An 18,982-nucleotide genomic window follows, 5' to 3' on the forward strand; every position below is an offset into this window, starting at 1 on the left:
TGAGCAAAGAATTCAACTAAGGATCCAGGACTTGGGGAAGGAATTAGGGCGGCCATACACATGTGATTTCTAAAATATGATGAGCCAATGGCAGAACAAGGAGGCCACCTCTTGGGTAGGGCATGAGGGAGAATGCCTCTGGGAATAAGAGGCAAGAGCTGGAGGAAAAAATGGAAAATGCAAGGCCCAGGGAAGGAGAGGACTGGGAAGAATGGGACTGTGAGCAGCTTTGGCAAGGCAGAAGCTTCAGGGGCTGTCTCACCATCCTATGGCCTCCAGCCAAGACCCATCATTGCACAGACTTTCTCTGCTTTCTCTTCTTGCGTCTCCTACCCCTGATGATCAGGGACTTGATCTTTTACACCTGATTTGTGGCACCTTAAGGCCACTTTTCTCTGCAGAAACCCAGACTACAGAGAATGGCCTCAGATTCTAGTAAGAGGCAGTCCAAAGCTGAAGTAACAAGATGAAACTCTTATGGAACTTATTGGGCTGGTGTCTTCTTTTTTTTTTTTTTTTGGCTGCACACCAAAACTTGCAGGATCTCAATTTCCTGACCAGGGACTGATTCCAGGCCATGGCAGTGAAAGCCAGGAATCCTAACCACTAGGCCACCAAGGAACTCCCAGATCTTAATGGGTTTTGTTTTTATCATATTGTTTTAAGACACTGGTGACTTCGCTTCAGCTTTGGGTCCAATCTGAATCCAAGATTCTTTTTTGTTTTGTGTGTCTAATTAGTCCTTTCCTCTATGAGGTGACTTTATGAAAAACAAGAGAAGATAGAGGAGAGAGAAAGGGCCCCCAGATTGTAAGGAATACAATAGGAAGTACTGACACAGTTGAAGGCTCTCTAGTTCTGTGTATTTGGGGAAATTTTTCACTTCATTACCATTCATCTAATCAAGAGGCTTGAAATGAGCACTCACCATGTGCAGGGTGCTGTGTTAGCTAGGGACTAGGGATACAAAGTGACACAGCTTGAAAATGACACAGCTTCTGTCCTTGGAGGATCCTGGAGAATCCTGGGTTCCTCTGCTCCTAGCCATGCTTCTCTAGTCTGTACTCACCCATGGGCATCCATGGTCCAACCAGGAGTGTCCATACCAGAGCAAAGTGGAACCTCATGATGAAAATGTTAATACGGCTCAGGTGTTAGAACACCCTAAAACAGAGACCCTAGAAAAAAAGACAAAGGATGGAGAAAATGAGCTCCAGCAGTTCAGGAGAATCGGGGTCTCTGGAAGCCCCTGGAAATCAGGGCATGGGCGTGGGCCAAGGCCAGGGTATATAGCAAATGGCAGGAGACTCACTCTCTCCCAAGAATCTTTCATTCATTCAATGAACACGTGATAAGCACCCACTACATGGTGGGCACTGACCTAGGCACTGGAGATTAAGTGATACAGCAGACAGAAACCTCTGCCTTCCTGAACTTTACTTTCTAAAATTAATTGGAAACCTTGCCTTTTTTTTTTTTTTTTTTTTGTCCATGCCACGTAGCCCTCAGAATTCTAGCTTCCTGACCAGGGATCGAACTGATGCCCCTTGCAGTGAAAGTGCAGAGTCTTAACCACTGGACCACCTGGGAAGTCCTGGGAAAACTTGCTTTGACTCGTCTTTCCACAGTATGTGTTCCCTGGACAGAGTCTTGCTTGTCGGCCAGAACACTGGGTTGAGGCCAGGATGCTGTGCAGCGGCCAGTCCAGTAGTGTGATGATCTTAGGCAGGTCACTTATCTGCTCTGGACCTTGGTTTCCTCTTCTGGCTATGAGAATATACAAGCCTGAACTGTCTACCTCCTAGCCTGGTTATTAAAATCAAATGTGAGAATGAGGTAGAATTCAAGGCAAGAAAATTGACAAGTGTTATGTAAATATGATATAAAGAGGGTAGGCTGGAGCTTGGCTTCTCTTAGCAGACTCAGAAGGGATGTAGCCCCAGGTGCTCGTGTGTTTGGTGCTGCTCTCTCTCTCTCTCAGGCCAGCACATCACCCGGGAATGATGGGGAAACTGAGGCAGCAGGGGACTCAGGCTGCTGAGTCCCTTGAGAAGTGCAAGGCTAGTGAAGACCTCCTAAAGGCAATCTGGAGATTAAACAAACAAACAAAAACAACCTAGGCCCAGTCATAATTCAAAAGCTCAGCATGCCACTCTCTCCACCCCCAGTGAAGGGCTTTGCATAGTTAAAGCCAAAAGGCTGGACCTGCTGAAGTGGCCACAGTGCCCCTTCCCTGATCTAGGATGTCTTGTCCCTTTCCCTCGGTCACCAGTGTACCAAAAGCATGCAGTGAGCTTTCAGGCCAAGCTAGGCAAACACCTGAAGGGCAAAGTGGACATGCTTCATAACCACTCCTGGGTGGGTAGCCACAACCACTTACTTCCCAACAATCTTGAAAGGAAAGCAGAGCCTTATGACAGGGCAGTGAAGCCCCAGACAGTGGTAGAACCTGGAAAGAACACAGGTGCCTAGTTCTTTCCCCACATGGCTGCTTTTCAGACCCAAAGTACCAGAGTGGTGAGTTCCCTGGGGTAGGGGAAAGATGAGTCAAGGCCATAGGTATTCCATCTTGGTCCCAAGGGTGGGCGAAAGGGGAAAGCCTGGACTCTAAAAGCCCAAAGTTCCCTCCCTGACATGATGCAGTGGCACCAAGAGGCGCTCCAAAGACAGCCCCTCCGTCCAAGCGAACTAGGCCACCCAACATTCCCATTTCCCGAAAAACCCAGTCTCTCCAAGCCGTGGAGGATAGGTCTTCACAGGCTCATTTTAGCCTCGGGTTAAGAATGGAGGCGCAGCGGCGCCAAAGCTGAAATTCCCCTTCCCTCAGAAACGTGTGGCGGTGTCACCGCAGTCACCTTCCCCTGAGCTCCCGTGCACGCGCGAGCCCTCCTGGATCTGACCTGCGGCCGCGGCGTCTCTCGAGCGCTGACTGCTGCTTGGCTCCCGCCGGGCTCGCTGCTGGGCCGGCGACGCGCGCTGAGTCCGGCGCCTTCTCCCTCTCTGCTCGGGGACGGGCAGGGCTGGGGGGTAAAGAGGGGGCTGCGCGTCCCAGTTCTAAGGCGGGGCGGGGCGGGGTGGAGTGCCAGGACCCTCAGAGGTGCTCCGAGGAGACCCGGGCGCGCAAGGTGAGACTGCACGGGCTCGCCCAGCTCAGATGGGGTAGACGTCCGGTCAGTGGCGAAGCCACGTGAGCGGAGAAAAGAGAGAGTCGGCTTCTAAAAGGTCTGCTGGGGATGGGAGAGGGCCGAAGAGGAGACAGGGTGCGAAGGGACAGGGGAGACGCTGCCCAATCCTCTCCACGCGGGCGGATAAGACCAAGAGCACCGGTCAACGCCCGCAGAACCAGGCTAGGCGTTCGAGCAAGGCATCCGTCCTAAGACCTTTTAAGAGTCCGTGGTAACATCCACCACCCGGAGTTCGTCGTGAGATCTCGGGGGTCTCACCGCCCTCGAGCCCCGTCCGCGCCCCTCTGGACCCCGGATTGCATCGCTAGGTTTGTGCTAGAACTGCCCGGGGTTTTGCGCCAGGGGCGAGGGGAAGGAGGAGTCGGAGGGCTGGCTGCGGAGTGGACCGTTCTCGCGCACCCGTCCCTTTTCCGTCCTAGGCTGGGTGGGGGCGGGCGCAGCGCCGCAGAGACTGGGGTGCGGTCTGAGAAGGTTGAGAGGTACTTGGAGCGGGAGGGGCGGGGCGAGGGCGAGGGCGGGGGAGGGCGGGAAAGCATCCCGGACCTGGTTTGTCCGGTCGTAGTCTACTTAAGTGCAGTAGGAGAAGAGTAGGGGTTGCAAGAAAACCCCTCCAAGAGAAAGGGCGTGCGCTTTTGGTGACAGGGCGTCCGGACCTGGTTTCTTCTTTATCCCATATCTGGGAGCGCTTCGTGTGAGGTTCCACCACGAAGAGGCGAGCGGCGCCGGCTGCCAGGCACGCACTGTTTCGAAGAGGCAAAGGTAGGAAACAGCAGTCCGGGTTTAAGTGGCGGGTATACTGCTGCGGTCTGTGTGGCCCGGGTGTGTGTCGAAGAGGGCCTTGAAGTGCTGTCCCCGCCCCGGCCCCTAGAGGCGCACTTCCCACATCCGCCCAGGTTCAGATCAAGTGGGAGTTCGAAGTATTGGGAGAAACTAAGAGGCAAAGAACAAAACAACAAGAAACTTACTAAGGCCACGAGGTTTACAGATGTAGAATCCTTACCTCGGCTTAACTGGGGTCTAGGTAATTCGGCTGGCAAGATTCAGCACCCCTAGGGTCCTTAACCACCTCAGCCCTTGTTAAGGATTCCTGCCCCAACCCACTTTTCAGATCTTGTTCTATTTCTCCACTTAACGGCCTTCTTTGGTGCAAAAGCACACGTACACGTGCCCACACACCTTCTTGAAGAAAAGAGACTGGGACAGGAATTCTGGACAGGGTCCTTTTAGCCATCCAGAGCTGTGAACTTTGAGTGGGGTCCACCCCAAACAGAGAAATAAACCATCACATTCTAGCAACTGGTATCACTAGTCAGAGTTCTTGACAACTCCAGGCAAGTCACCCACACTCCCTTTGTAGAGAATTGGTCATCTTTACCGGTTCCAGAAGAAGCAGAAGGCAATCAGAGAAAGACTTTAGGAAGAAATCCCTGAGAGGCCACAGAACATTAAGAATGTACAGAAGAACGTTGAATGCAGAAGTCTGGAGCTTGCACTAGGCTGTATTTCCTTGAAGACTGTAGCTTTATTTCTTGACCACCCCTAATACACACAAAAAGGAACCCCACTCTATCCTGTGGTAGGTAAGGAATGGGTAATCTGTATCTGAATTGCAACTTAAGCATGAGAAATACTTTAGTATTTTAAGAGGAAAGGCGTCCCTTACCTCTCAGGCCAGGTGGCAAAGGAGAAAAGGAAGACCCCAGAATGTGGAAATTGGCCCACCCAGTGAGAAAACACCTCAACTTTGTCACAGGGGCCTCTGATGCAGGATTTTTGTGTCTAGATGTTTATGGTACTGAGAACTCCTTCCTTGTTTTGTCTATATTTCTATTTATATGAACCTGTAGGTGTGTATATCTGACCATGCATGCATGCATGCTCAGTTGCTCAGTCGTGTCTGACTCTTTGTGACCCAATGGACTGTAGCCTTCCAGGCTCCTCTGTCCATGAAATTTTTCAGGCAAGAATACTGGAGTGGGTTGTCATTTTCTCCTCCAGGGGATCTTCCCGACCCAGAGATGGAAACTGAGTCTCCTCTGTGCGACCCCATAGACGGCAGCCCACCAGGCTCTCCCGCCCCTGGGATTCTCCAGGCAAGAACACTGGAGTGGGTTGCCATTTCCTTCTCCAATGCATGAAAGTGAAAAGTCAAAGTGAAGTCTCTCAGTCGTGTCCGACTCCTAGCGATCCCGTGGACTGCAACCTACCAGGCTCCTCCATCCATGCGGCCTTCCCGGCAAGAGTACTGGAGTGGGTTGCCATTGCCTTCTCTGTCCAGTTGCCAACTCAGCCAACTCAGACTTGAATTGGCAGGCAGATTCTTTACCACTGAGTCACCTGGAAAGCCTATATCTGACTGTGTGTTTCTTGTGCTTATTTATATTAATATATATTTATATCAGTATAACAATCTGGTAGTCAGCTAAGGGAGAAGTGGCGGATTAAAGATTGACATGAGATTTTTATAGAAAAAATTCTACTGTCAGATCCTCCTTGGCAAGTCAGGAAGGATGATGTCCCCAAGGGAAACCACAAACTTTGTGGAAAAAGCAGGATTGTTGGGTGTGAGGACTTTTCATTTCAGTCCCACCTTTTCATGCAGGAGGCCTATTAAGTTAATGATTAAAGCCAAATTAGGATCAGGGTTATCAAAAATTAACTTTAAATTGGGTTATGTAGATTAAAGAAGACCTAATTCACTAAATTGAACTAGAAGGAACTAAACAAGGCAAGTTTTATTCACCAACTGTCTTTTTGTTTTAGTCATCTTTAATAAATATTTTGGACAATTGGAAATAAATTAGTGTTGTTCTTCTATACTTGATCCAGAAACCCTTTTGTTAGTGTTTCTTTGAAGCACAATGTTAATGGGGATGAGCCATTCTTATAAAATATTTTATAACCTCCCTTTGAAATAAATTGGAGAAGGAAATGGCAACCCACTCCAGGACTCTTCTCTGGAAAATCCCATGGATGGAGGAGCCTGTCTGGCTACAATCCATGGGGTTGCAAAGAGTTGGACACGACTGAGCGACTTCACTTTCACTTCACTTTGAAATAAATGCAGGAATAATGCTAATACATGACCCTAATCAAAATACATTGCATCATCATTATTTCTTTATATTGCAAATGTTTGGTTTTGAAATTCCAACATATAACATGTACTCTTATTTGACTACTATGTATTCAAACTTGCTTTATCTTCCTATCTTATTAACCAAGATAGTCTACATTTTATAGCATTCCCTTAAAAGTATAGTCTTCCATCAAAACGTAACGGCTTCAGTCTATGTGTCATAAGTTATAAAAGTCTTAGACCAATAAATATCTGTTATAAAATATTAATAAAGTATCACCAACACATATTTTACAAAATAATTTAATCCTCAAACTCTTACTTATCTTTAGCTGGAGTTGAAATGTATGTTTCAGATTCAACTAAACATGAACATTCATGCTCTGGAGACTCCAACTATTGGAAGAGGCTTTCTGAAAATTTTGTGAAGCACTAAAAATTGACAGCATGGGTCAAATCCATTCCTGTCCAATCTTTAGCCTCAATGTAGGTGATACTGTTGACTGAGTACAGTAGAGGACAGTGAGGAAGCATAGCTCCCTCTTGTGTGAGAAACAGAAGATGCCACCTGCAGGGAGAGGGATACATTCATACATTCATTCATTCCATCTACAGACTGATTAGCAAGTACATGCTGCATTAGTAAGTTTATCCCCTGATGCAAAGATGGAAAGACAAAGCCCTTGCCCTTTAGGAGATTAGAGACGTTCAAACAGAGTGCAGTGTAATTACTGTGATTGTGGAGGTACGTTCAAAATGCCATCAGAACATTAGGGGTGGGAACATCTACACTGGCCTGATGACGTCAGGAAACTTCACAGAGGAGGTAACACGAGCCGAGACTTGAAAAGTGAAGAAGAGTTTTCCAAGAGAGCAAGAGCATTCCAGACATAGGAAATAGTATATACAAAGGCATGAAGGCTTGAAAGAGCATGTCAGATTCAGGGAGATGCCAGTAGTTTACAATGGCTAGAGATTAGGCTGCATAAAAGATGGAGATGGAAGTATAGGTGGGACTGGATCACAAAGGACTTTGCATATGATGGTGAGAAGATTAGATTTAACACGGAGCAAAGAAATAAAATGATTATACTTGCTTGTTAGAAAAATTGTCCTGGCACCAGGCCAGATAGAATGAGACGGAATTAGGGCAGAGGCAGTAGTAGGGAAGGAAATACATGGATGGTTTCAAGAAATAGTTAAGAGGTAAAATGGTCCAGGTCTCTGGCTTATTTGATTGATGAGATGGTGATGCCACTGAAGAAACAAAGAGAACAGAATAAAAAACAGAGTGGAGACACTGAATTCAGTTTGGGACCTGTTAAATCTGAGGCATCCATGGAACAGCCAAGTGAAAACGTCCACAGGATAGCTGGCCCTTTTGTGTTTCGAGCCCAAGTAGGAAGTCTGTGTGGAGACAGATCTGAGAAGCATCATCCATGAAGGGATGAACTTGCCTAGAAAATCATGAAGAGTTACTAGAAGAAGAAAGCCAAGGCAGAATCTTGGGGAGCATGACTGTTTAAGAGGGGAGAAAGAACTGGCAAAGGGGCCACGAAAGGGATGGCTAGAGGCAGGAGACCTAGGAGAACGTGGTGTCATGGAGGCCCAGGGAGGAAGTTAGAAGAAAGAGAAATTACCACGGGGAGGGCAAGAAGGATGAAAAGTGAAAGTTTCCCTTTAAATTTAGCACTTGGTGACCTAATGGGGAAGGATTCCCAGGTGGCTCAGTAGTAAAGAATACACCTGCCAGTGCAGGAGACACAGAAGACTCGGGTTCAATCCCTGGGTAGGGAAGATCCCCTGGAGAAGGGGATGACAACCTGCTTCAGTAGTATTCTTGCCTTGGAAATTCCATGGGCAGAGGAGCCTAGTGGGCTACAGTCCATGGGGTCACAAAGAGTCAGACATGACTGAGTCTCTGGGCTCTGAGCACACATGCACACAACCTAATGGAGAAACTGGGGTTAGAGAGAAGCCAGATTCACTGGACTGAGGAGATAAGGCAGTGGACACACACAGAGGCTGTTCTTCCCAAAAACCTGGCTGTGAAAGGGAGAACATGGGACAAGGTAGCAGCTGGAAGGGACACAAAAGTTCAACGGAAAGAGCTCCTTCTCTTTGTGTTCTTAAAATGGGAGAAATTAAAGCATGTCCTTGAGAGAAAGAGCTGGCAGAGAAAGAGGAGCTGCAAAATCACCAAGAGAAAGGGGGATAACTGATGAGATAGGTGGTGGTGAAGGTGGGCAGGATTGGGGTCAGAGCCTAAGAAGAAAAGATTTCATTCCTCTGGGATGGGAGAGTTGAAGAGTTAAGAGAAAAAGCAAAACTTCATGTTAAAACTGAGGCAGAGGTTATTCGACTTGCCCCAAAGAGAGGTCTGAATCTTTAAATTGTCTCTTTGCCTGATACCATGCTTCCTCCCATAGATAGCACCAGGAGGTGGCCAGCCTAGAAGAAGAGGGAGAGTCTGGGAGCCACAAAATTTAGAACTAGAATGGGTCATGGAGATATCACCATGTCCAATTGCAGATGAGGAAGCTAAGAAACAGAGGAGGTTTTCATTTGTCTGTCTAGTTATAAAATCAGTCAGTAAAGGACTGGAACTAGACCCAGAACTGATTCCAGCCCAGGGTTCACTGTAAGGATTGTCGAAAGAGATAAACGGGGAGTAATGAAAGGCCCCCCTCCTTCCCAATCTACTAGCTTCTATTTATTAGTATTATTCTGTTCCAGGTACTATTCTTAACACTTTATAGACACAATCTAGTTTCATATTCACAATGACCCTATGAAGTTAACATTATCATCATCCCAATTTTTAAAATAACATCAAGTCTCTTTTGAGGTCAAGTAACTTGCAAGAGGCAAAGGCAGAATTAAAATACAGAGCTTCTAAACTCCTAAACTTATCCTTCCATTGTATCACTTAACAAGACATTGCCTGGTCAAACTATAAATTATGAAGCTTACTGGGTACCAAGGCCCCAGTACAAATCATAGACAGGAAAATGAGCAGAGCTGGGTTCCTTGATCGTAAGAGGAATTTTTTTTTTTTTTCACATTTTGACATGTCTGAAATTGAGATGTGTCTTACCAACAATGGCTGTTATAGTTTATTTGTTTGTTTTGCTGCACTGCACAGCATATAGAATCTTAGTTCCCCAACCAGGGACTGAACCTGTGCCCCCTGCAATGCAAGCACAGAGTCTTAACCACTGGATCGCCAGGGATGTCCTGGCTGTCATGACTTAATTCGCAGTGATTTTTTTCTCTTTCTTTCTTTGTGATACATACAATAACAGCATCCATTCCATCTGGATTTCACAAGACACGGTTGATTCAGGTACCATTTCCCCAGTATTTCGTCTGCAAATGGACAAACTAGAGCCAAATAGCTTTGAGATCAGGGAACAGACAGAACAGAGCTGAGCCAGGGTTTGAGCTGAAAGGAAGCCTGGGAATTTAAATCAAGGAGAAGAGCCGCTGTTGATGATGTGTGGGTAGAAGGACGTCTGGTTCCGGCACTGTTACTAGTGGAGGGCGGGCTCCTTCAGTGCTCACTGAGGTTCGCTAGTTCAGCTCAGTTGTTCTCCAGTTACCAGTGCAGGAGCCAGGGTGCTCCAGAGAGCTGGTCAGACCGGAGGGCCAGTCCAGGTCTGGGAATCAGCCCTCTGGTGATGTAGCTGGATTACATACACTTGGCAGAGCTTTCTGGCCTTTGTTCCTTTGGGGACTGAGGAGGAAAGCCAACCTTTTTGTAATCTGTACCATCCTCCAGCCTTATGCCTTACCTTGACAATAAATACAGCTCTTTTTATGCTCTGTGATCTGTCTGCTTGTGCTGGAGGCCTGAGGGAGATAAAAGAGAATTATATTTCTTAAGACAGTCCCAGAGGAAGCAGAGAAGCCTTGAGGGTAGCGTTGGCACTGATTTAGGGGACCTGGGGATTACGAAGGGAGCATGTGGTGACAGAGACTGATTGCCAAGACCTTTATTCTCTCACTGCTAAGGATGGCTGAGGGATAGTGGAATGGTGGTAACAGTGGCGTCTGGTGAGCTCCAGAGAAGAGGGGTCTGGTGTACTCTCTGCTGCATCTCCAGCACCAGGAACAGTGCCTGGCACAGAGAGGGCACTCAGTGAACACCTATTGTTGTTGTAGAGCCTCTGCCTCCCCCGAACAACCCAAAATGGCTGCTTTTGGACACACATTCCCCTTCTACGCTGGGCCCAAGCCGACCTTCCCAATGGACACCACACTGGCCGTCATCGTCGCCATCTTTCTGACTTCATTGGTCACCTTCATCATCATTCTGCCAGGCATTCGGGGCAAGATGGTGAGAAACAAAACAAACCCTGCAGACCCCAGCCCCAGAGACACCTTGACCTTGGGAGGAGGGGTCCAGACTCTCTGGTTACAATCAGATTCAGGAGAGAGAGTCTAGTCCTGAGAAAACATCAGCCACCCTCCCAGCAGAGAGCTCCCCACTCCCTGACAGATAATTACTGAGTATCTGTTCTGGGCCAGGCACTTTGATCTCAGTTGACTGAGTGACCTCAGCTTTAGAGCAAGCACCCTCCCCAAGTCTGGAAAGAGAAGGGGTGGATTTGGAAGGAGGGTGAGGCATCGTGAGCCACCATTCCCACCTTGTGACACAGAGACTGTTCTGGATGCTGCGGGTAGTGACCAGCTTATTCATTGGAGCTGTGATCCTCGGTGAGTGTGAAGGGCAGCTGCCTTGGGCAGCTCCTCCATCCTGTCTCTCCCATCGGGGTGTCCCCACAGCAGCCTTTGCTTCAGGGTGGACTTCTAGACCTCCCTTCCCACATCTCCCTCACCCTGGACTTATTCCCTCATGTCTACCCTTTCCCTGAGAGGTGCAAGCCTCCACCATGTGTCTCTCCAACCTTCTGAACATTTTTATTCAGTGGAAAGCAGGTCAAATGAATGCCTGTGGGGAGAGGGTCTCTGGAGGCTGGAGGGAAAGAATGGTGGAGGGCTTGCTTCGCTTTGGGGATTAGGCAATAGAGAACATAGAAAGTCTCTGTGTTGAAGCTCCCTGTATTTGCCCCAAACCGTTTATTATGTTAGTGTTTCCTCCCCCAGCTGCTTGAGTAGCGCTCCCTAAATGGGGGAAGAGAGGGGAGGGGTAAGAGAAGTATAACCAGGGGAGGGAGATATTGGATTCTGACCCATTTATTCATTTTTTAAAAATTTTATTTTGGGTTGTGCTGGGTCTTCAATGCTGCACAGACTTTATCTTTAGTTGCGGCAAGCAGGGGCTACTCTCTAGTTGCAGTGCATGGGCTTCTTATTGCCGCGGCCTGTCGTTGCAGAGCACAGGCTCTGTAGCATAGGCTCAATAGTTGTGGCGCATGGGCTTAGTTGCTCTGAGGCACGTGGGATCTTCCTGGACCAGGGATTGAACTTGTATCTTCTGCATTGGCAGGCAGCTTCTTTACCACTGTACCACCGGAGAAATCCCACCCCACCCCCATTTATTCATCTCATACGTGTCGCTGGCAAAATTACTATGACCCAGCCTTATGCTGGTTAATGGATACACAATTATGAGCGAAACAGACATGGTCGGTCCCCTTGGTGCTTTCCCCCTGGCTCTAACCCAGCAATGCCCAGGCCTCCCTGAGTTCTTGTATATCCAACTCCCCCACCCAGCTGTGAATTTCAGTTCTGAGTGGTCTGTGGGCCAGGTGAGCACCAACACGTCCTACAAGGCCTTCAGTTCCCAGTGGATCAGTGCCAACGTTGGGCTGCAGATTGGGCTGGGAGGCGTCAACATCACGCTCACAGGTGAGGGAGGGCTCTTACCTGTGAGGGAGGGCAAGGCGCGGCTCTGTGTCTTTGGGAGCTATGCTCAGAGTGGTCTAAAGAGCAATAGGATGCCGGGTGGTAGGAAGGGAAATTCTCAGGCCTTGGAAACAGCCTTCTCTCACTGGAGACCAGAGCCTGGCCCTGTCCAGTGTGATAAGCCGCTGCTCAGGTACATCTCCACTCTGGCCCTTGGGTCCCTGCTGAGCACAGCTGCCCTCTTCCCCAGGGACCCCAGTGCAGCAGCTGAATGAGACCATTGATTACAATGAGGAGTTCACCTGGCGCCTGGGGGAGAACTACGCTGAGGAGTATGCCAACGCACTGGAGAAGGGGCTGCCAGACCCCGTGCTCTACCTGGCCGAGAAGTTCACCCCACACAGCCCCTGTGGCCTGCATGGCCAGTACCGCCTAGCGGGACACTACACCTCGGCTATGCTGTGGTGAGCATGGCCGCAGGCCCTGCTGGCCTAGACTCAGGAATGGGGCTTCCACCCATCTCTCCTACACTCATGTGGAGATCGCTAGTGAGACAGTCTTGTGCCGGTGATCACAGTACTTGGTTGGGAAACCCACAGGCAGGAATCCCCACCTCACCTCTTTGGGTGTCCTTGGGTCCCCGAGCCTCCACCTCAGCCCTCCAGCTAGAAGTTCGCCCCAAATGAGGCAGAGGTACCAGCCTTCACCAGGTCCTGGCTCTCCAGGGTGGCATTCCTCTGCTGGCTGCTGGCCAACGTGATGCTGTCCATGCCTGTGCTGGTCTACGGTGGCCACATGCTGCTGGCCACAGGTCTCTTCCAGCTGTTGGGACTGCTCTTCTTCTCCACGGCCACATCCCTCACCCCGCCCTGTCCCTTGCGCCTGGGTGCTGCCACGCTGCACACTCACCGTGGGCCTGCCTACTGGATCACGTTGACCACAGGTGAGGCCCTGGGACAGGCAGTGGGGGGCTCAGGGCCAGGGCCCAGAAGGCCCATGGGGTTAAGGGTCTGCCTCTGGGGACCAAGGATGCCTTTCCCCTCTTTAGAGCCCCCTCCCTCTTAGGTTCCTTATCCCCAGGCTTCCCTTCCTTGTATTTGTATGTATCTGTCTTTGTCATATCCCTTATTCCCTAACTCTCTCTTCACCCAGCTCTTCCCAAAATCTTCTGAACTCATGACCCCTCCCTCTTCCCCAAAACACTTTCCCCTATGTCCCCCATTCCTGGAACACTTCTCTGTCCTTGCCTCACAGAGTCTTAAATTGCCCTGCAGTTTTCTTCTTTCCTCCTGTGCCACTGTGTCTGCCCCCTTAAGCCATTTCCTATGCCTCCTCCTGTGTGTCCTGCCCTCCTCCCCGTGCTTCTTAGTTTTCAGAGTTCTCTCTCTCTACCCTGGGATGTAACTGAAGGAACACTGGGTTTAGAGTCCAAAAACTCAGGACAACAGACCCATAACAGATATATGACCTGATACCGATCATCTCTTGGAGCACAAGTTGTCCTGCAGCAGGGACACCAGGCCTCCCTCAGGAGGGGCCTAATGCTCTTAGGAAAAGATGACCTTGGGAGGTGTTCCTATCACTGAGGTGGGATACTTGTTGCTCCATCACCAGGACTGCTGTGTGTGCTGCTGGGTCTGGCCATGGTGGTGGCTCACAGGATACAGCCCCACAGGCTGAAGGCTTTCTTCAGCCAGAGTGTGGGGGAGGACCCTGTGCTGGAGTTGAATCCTGAGGAAGGGGGACTCCTGAGCCCTCGCTACCGGTCCATCACTGAGAGTCCCGAGCCCCAGGACATCCCTCTGTCAGAGGCTTCCTCCGAGGACCCCTGCGAGGAGCCTGACTGTGCCCTGTAACCAACTGTGCCCTGTGTTCCTTTCCCTGGTGGCACCTGGACTTCCAATGTGGCTCCAGACTTTTCTGGAACCCCCTCCCTCAAAACCACCAGAACTGCCAACAGGCTGGGTTGTATCAGTTCCCAGCCCCAATCTGAAAGTGGAATAGGGAAAGAGGCTCTATCTATTGGTGTTAAAAGTGGAACAAAACAAAAAGCTCTAAGGCAGACATCGAGGCTGCCCATAAACCAGACCAAGCAGAGATTACCTGTTTGTGCCCAGCAACCCTGCTCTCCCCTGGTGTTTTGCCTCAAGGTGGCATTTACTGAGACCCAGCTTCACCCACATAATGACATATGTGTGTGCGGGGTTACAATGTGATTCTCCTATGGTCCCTCTCATTCTTCTGCATGTCTTTTGATTTCCTTTTTCCTGGGTCCCTTTTGTTCTTCTTTTACTGCCCCAGCTGGTGTGATTTCATTAATACAATGAAAGTACTGCAAGGGAGAAGAGACCAAACTTCTTGTCTTAGATCTAATATTAACTGAGTGTGCCACATTCTTTCTGAGCCTCTGTTCTAAATTTGCCAAGTAAGATTATAGGATTTGCCAAAGACCTTAAAAAATTCCCAGGGTTTACATCTTTATGCCTTGCTGATATAGCTTGGCCCTCAGACACCACTACTTTGATGAATAAACTAAATTAGTGAATAAACTCCAAAAATATTTCTTCCGAGCCCACTCAGCAGAGAGGGATCCCAGGGGGCCAGTGGCAGGGGTTGGGAGATGGGAAGACCTGTCTGGTCACTGCTACCATATCCTTGGGGCAGCTCAGGAGGATGCTGGCTTTGGTTGGTTCTTCCCTGGACTCACTAGGGGGCACCCTCTCCCGGGTTACTCTGCATTTTTCAGACAGATAGAACCTGGCGTGAGTGGCAATGCAGAGAAAGAGTGTACTAGACTACCTCCAACCTAGGGAAGTCTCGTATGCCAGGAAAGCCTTGAAAAGCCGGGGAAGATGAGGGAGAGTTTCTAGAAAACAAAAAGAGAAAGAATTTATTTCAAGCTCACCCTGGGAGACTCTTTCCCCGGAGCGGGGGTCACATCCGAGGCCACCGGCCTCTCCCACCGCGCTCCCGGAGCTCCTCCGCTCGGCGGGCACCGCACCCCGGCCTGCGCGGGGACCAAGGCAGAGTAGGAGTCCGACGTTGAGTCCTTTCACAGGTTAGTACTGATGGTTAAGTCCGAGGTCCTGAACTGCTTATGCAGTGGGTTGCTGAGGATGAGAGGCGAGCTCCCCTTCGCCGGACTTTCGAGGTCGTTGACACTTCCTTCCAAGAAGAGGCGAAGAGCGCTGGGCCGAGCGTAGTGCAGACTCAACACCGCGGCTCCGAGGAGGAGGCACAGGAAGCCTGCGATAGCGCAGTCGGGGCGGGGTTGGGGGTGGGTAAAGGGGGCTGTTAGGGCTTCAGAGCCCGGCCTCCCCATCTCCATCTATTAGAAGTATCTGCATTTCTTCCCCAGACACACACACACACACACACACAACCCGCAGAAAGATCTCTAGTATGGATACATGATAGGCGGGTTCTGTGCTCAGTGGTAAGAAACCGAAGGAACCCTTCCGAACTCCGTTCCCCTCCCTCATCTGCAAAATAGGTGTAACAATGCCAGCGTCTACGAACTATTGAGCGGGAAAGATCAGATAATTTATGTGAACTCACTATGCAAACTGGAAAGCGCACGCTGGTTTAAATCCCGTCCCCGCTCCCAGCCACCGGGGGCGTGTTCCCTTGGTCCTCACCGGTGGCCAGCGTGATCCAAAAGGCTGCGCCATAGTGAGTGGTGAGCTCGGAGGAGCCGAGGCGGAGCTGGCAGAGAGGCACGCTGGAGATAGAGGCGAAGGCGAACACCGAGAAGAGCGCGAAGGCGCCGGTGATAAGGAGAGTCAGGCCTCCGTAGTGCGGAACCGGCATGGAGAGCAGCATGTTGGAGAGGAGCCAGAAGCAGAAGGCCACCCTGCGGGGAGTGGGCGGTGGCGCTGTGAGCCTGGTCCTCCACCACGCCCAGCTTCCCACGGGCTCGCTGGCTCTACATCTCAACCCAGAATCAAAGCCCGGGGCTGGGATGGCAGAGGCGCAGGGAAACACCGGAGGGGAGTAGCCGGCGTTTAGCCGTTTCTGGTTCTCTTCGGATTCCGGCGGCCGGTACCGACCTCATAACTATCTGTCCCCGAGGCTGCGATTCTCACCCCAAGCGCGTCGGGCTGCAGCGGGAACTCACATCCTCCGGTTCACGCGCCCCCACCCTACCCCACGCCACCCCACCCCCACCTCTGCCACATACACACACACACAGACGCAGAGTGTCTTCTCACCATAGAGTGGCCGAGGCGTAGTGTCCCGCCAGGCGGTATTGGCGGTAAACCCCACAGGGGCTACTCGGAGTGAACTTCTCCGCCAGATAGAGAACCGGGTACGGCAGCCCCTTCTCCAGGGCCTCCGCGTACGCCCCTGCATAGTTTTGGCCCATCCGCCAAATGAACTGCTCGTTGTAGTCGATGGTCTCGTTCAGCTGCTTCACTGGGGTCCCTGCGGATGGCGGCGAGGTCACCCGGCTGCGTACAGCTAGGACCCCGCGACTAAGCGGCTTCAGTTGGGAAAGTGAGACTCCGAGAGAAATGGGTTTGGCAGCGGTTGAGGAAAACACAAATCAGTGAGGGCCAGAAGCTATTTGAACTTGTGGGATCTGTCCTCACAGGTCCCCCAGCTGCTCCTGCCATCCTCCCCCAACACATGGTGTCTGTCTGCCAACCCCAGGAGCTCACATAGCCGCAGCCCCCTCACCTGTGAGTGTGATATTAACGCCCTCCAGGCCCACATGCAGACCGACGTGGGCTCGGACGCGTTCCACGCTGAAGGCCTTGTAGGATGTTTTGGTGCTAACGCTGCCGACTGACCATTCTGCGCTGAAGTGCGCCGCTGTGGGGAGACGCACACTGTGGGGGCGGGGAAAGGTCAGGGAGAAGACTGGGGACGTTTAATTGGGTGAGTGGGAAACCGTGCACAGAGTTGGCGGGTGTTGGGGGTGGGGGGCGTCTAGAGCCCAATCCATATACACGGTAAGGGTGGAAGCCGGGGCACTAGAAAGAGAACGGGAAGAGGGAGTGGGAACCCAACCGAAGTTCTCCACTTGCCCAAGTGTCCTCTGGCCACCCCCTTCCTCACCCCAGGTCCTCTCCCCATCCACTGCATGACACACTCACCCACAATTTCTGCTCCTATGAACAGGCTGAGAAGAACTCTCACCAACCAGAACCATCGCTGCAGGAGCACACACTGGGTCAGGTCTGGGTACTGCCTGACCAGATTCCCACAGACCTCCCTTGACCCCACGCTGCCCTGGCCTTTAGTGCCTCTGCAACTTCCCTCTCTTGCCCACCTTTCCTAGTTACATTCTTGACCTTTAAAAGCTGAAGTCAAGTCATGCAAGTGCCTCTGAACCATTGGCATGTCTGATGTTTTCTGGCTGCGTGTTTCTACCTCCCTAGCCCCATTTCCCAGTCCACCCTGCCACTGGGCTGTCTCTACCTTATGTTCTCCCACCACCCCCAACCCCTTTCTTCTCTGGCTATCTGGTTCCTACTCCTGGTGCTGCTTCCTGCTCGGCGCACTGCCATGGTGAGGCTCAGTGAGTCCAGAAGTGCTAGGCAGGCAGGGGTCACCTCCCTCAGGAGAGGGAGGCCTCAGGGTCTGGTCACCAGGTAGAGGAGGTGAGACACTACATCTCAGATATTACTAGGCATGCCAGTTTCCCAGAAAACCAACACAAGACCTGGGGAACCTTGAGAAACACACAACTTAGGTTCTGGGAGAGGGGGAAATCTAAGAAAAAGTGCCCAGTTTACCACAACTTTGAAGAAATTGCTTTAGGATGGGGACACATGACAACCAAGTGCAGAGGCGAAACACAGCAGTCTGAGTTGCTGTTTTCTGTCCTCTTAGCCAGAAGGTCATCACCCGGAGGTCAGGAAGTGGGTGGAAAGGGAGTAGAGGTGCAGCCTGGGGAGAGGAGGAGGTCCCTGCAGCAGGTGAAGACTTGAACTGACCCCAGGATTACCAGACTGGTCATCTACTCTCTGCAGCAGCCTCCTGAATGTTCCAGCTAGGGGGTCCTCTCTGAATGTCCTGCAGAGGCTCTCTCCCTATTTTGGGGAAGGGGTGCGTACTGGACCAGACTACTGGTGTGCTCCCCTGTGTTTGTCTGGTTCAGTGTGCTTCAGCCTGACTCTTCATGAAAGACCCTGCTGCTCTCCTACCTGTCCTGGTTCTCCAGAGACAAGTTATCCAAGATGCCCTCCATCCCCCAGACCAGAGCTTCTACTACCCCCTTACCGAGTGGCCACGAATCCCAGGTAAGATGAGCAGGAAGCTGGCGGCCAAGACCAAGAACACGAGAATAACGATGAGTAGCGGGACACTGAGGCCGGCGGCATGCCGGGGCTGAGGGTAGAAGGGCAGCACACCATCCCATAGAGTCATGCTGCAGCCCGGCTGAGCTGGGTGTGTTCCAGCGGGGAGAGCAATCACTGGCCTCCGAGTCCAGGTCCCACTTCCCTTTACTCTGTCCCCTGCGTGCGAGCACTGGACCCAATGGACAAGTCAAGTCTGAGCGTCTCCGCTCCCCTTTAAGGAAGCCAGCAGCTAACTGCTCTCAGGCGCTCTGGATTGGCCGATACCGAGTTAGGTAAGTGGGAGAGCGGGCTCTGAGGGTTCGCTCTGCGTTTGGAAGTCGCATGAGACCTGAAACCCCTTTTATAGCAGCGTGGGCCGAGCGCTGAGCGCTGTCGGGACTTCGCTGCTGGGTCCCGGAGGGAAAAGATCATGCAAATAAGAGGCGGAGGTCATTATGCAAATGAGAGGAGCCCCACCCGCCTAGCAAGAGGGAGCGGCCCGGTCCAGATGCTCACATCTGTCGCTGGTCTAGCCTAAGTGGAACACCTGCACAGCTGGCCTCAGAGGATCCAGAGAGGAGGGTGAGAGTGAAGCCGGGGGTGGCTGAGGAGCGGGGGAG

At 51.1% G+C, this 18,982-nt stretch overlaps 3 protein-coding genes across 4 annotated transcripts in view; 1 reads left to right on the forward strand and 2 right to left on the reverse strand.

Moving 5' to 3' along the window:
- The window catches only part of DUOX1 (dual oxidase 1), a 31,027-nt gene extending 29,789 nt beyond the window's left edge, over positions 1 to 1,238 (reverse strand). The window contains exon 1 of the mRNA XM_055536405.1: positions 1,070 to 1,238. Coding sequence (XP_055392380.1) covers positions 1,070 to 1,127 — 58 coding nt within the window. The 5' untranslated portion in view covers positions 1,128 to 1,238. The remainder of the gene's footprint in view (positions 1 to 1,069) is intronic.
- Positions 1,239 to 10,456: 9,218 nt separating this feature from the next.
- DUOXA1 (dual oxidase maturation factor 1) lies at positions 10,457 to 13,931 on the forward strand. The gene is made up of 6 exons (XM_055536408.1): positions 10,457 to 10,603; positions 10,926 to 10,983; positions 11,944 to 12,078; positions 12,326 to 12,539; positions 12,801 to 13,018; positions 13,690 to 13,931. The coding sequence occupies exons 1-6, from the start codon at positions 10,457 to 10,459 to the stop codon at positions 13,929 to 13,931; spliced, it is 1,014 nt and encodes a 337-aa protein (XP_055392383.1).
- Positions 13,932 to 14,938: 1,007 nt separating this feature from the next.
- On the reverse strand, positions 14,939 to 18,754 carry DUOXA2 (dual oxidase maturation factor 2). Of its 2 annotated transcripts, XM_055536406.1 has the most exons (6): positions 18,304 to 18,754; positions 17,175 to 17,232; positions 16,756 to 16,890; positions 16,287 to 16,500; positions 15,714 to 15,928; positions 14,939 to 15,321 (listed from the first exon to the last, which is right to left on the reverse strand). In XM_055536406.1, the coding sequence occupies exons 1-6, from the start codon at positions 18,448 to 18,450 to the stop codon at positions 15,128 to 15,130; spliced, it is 963 nt and encodes a 320-aa protein (XP_055392381.1). In that variant the 5' UTR covers positions 18,451 to 18,754; the 3' UTR covers positions 14,939 to 15,127. The 2 variants fall into 2 exon arrangements, with proteins under 2 accessions (XP_055392381.1, XP_055392382.1); XM_055536407.1 differs by lacking the exon at positions 17,175 to 17,232.
- Positions 18,755 to 18,982: the final 228 nt, after the last annotated feature.

This window comes from Bubalus kerabau, chromosome 10 (assembly GCF_029407905.1).
Source record: "Bubalus kerabau isolate K-KA32 ecotype Philippines breed swamp buffalo chromosome 10, PCC_UOA_SB_1v2, whole genome shotgun sequence".
NCBI classification, from domain to species: Eukaryota; Metazoa; Chordata; class Mammalia; order Artiodactyla; family Bovidae; genus Bubalus; species Bubalus kerabau.

Excerpts from the sequence above, each read along its gene's own strand:
- DUOXA1 (XM_055536408.1), top strand. The coding sequence starts at position 10,457 with ATGGCTGCTTTTGGACACACATTCCCCTTCTACGCTGGGCCCAAGCCG. Across the intron at positions 12,540-12,800 it reads TACACCTCGGCTATGCTGTG|GGTGGCATTCCTCTGCTGGC; the intron begins GTGAGCATGGCC and ends CTGGCTCTCCAG. Across the intron at positions 13,019-13,689 it reads CTGGATCACGTTGACCACAG|GACTGCTGTGTGTGCTGCTG; the intron begins GTGAGGCCCTGG and ends CTCCATCACCAG.
- DUOXA2 (XM_055536406.1), bottom strand. The coding sequence starts at position 18,450 with ATGACTCTATGGGATGGTGTGCTGCCCTTCTACCCTCAGCCCCGGCAT. Across the intron at positions 16,891-17,174 it reads CATAGGAGCAGAAATTGTGG|CGGCGCACTTCAGCGCAGAA; the intron begins GTGAGTGTGTCA and ends GTCTCCCCACAG. Across the intron at positions 15,929-16,286 it reads TACGCCTCGGCCACTCTATG|GGTGGCCTTCTGCTTCTGGC; the intron begins GTGAGAAGACAC and ends CACTCCCCGCAG.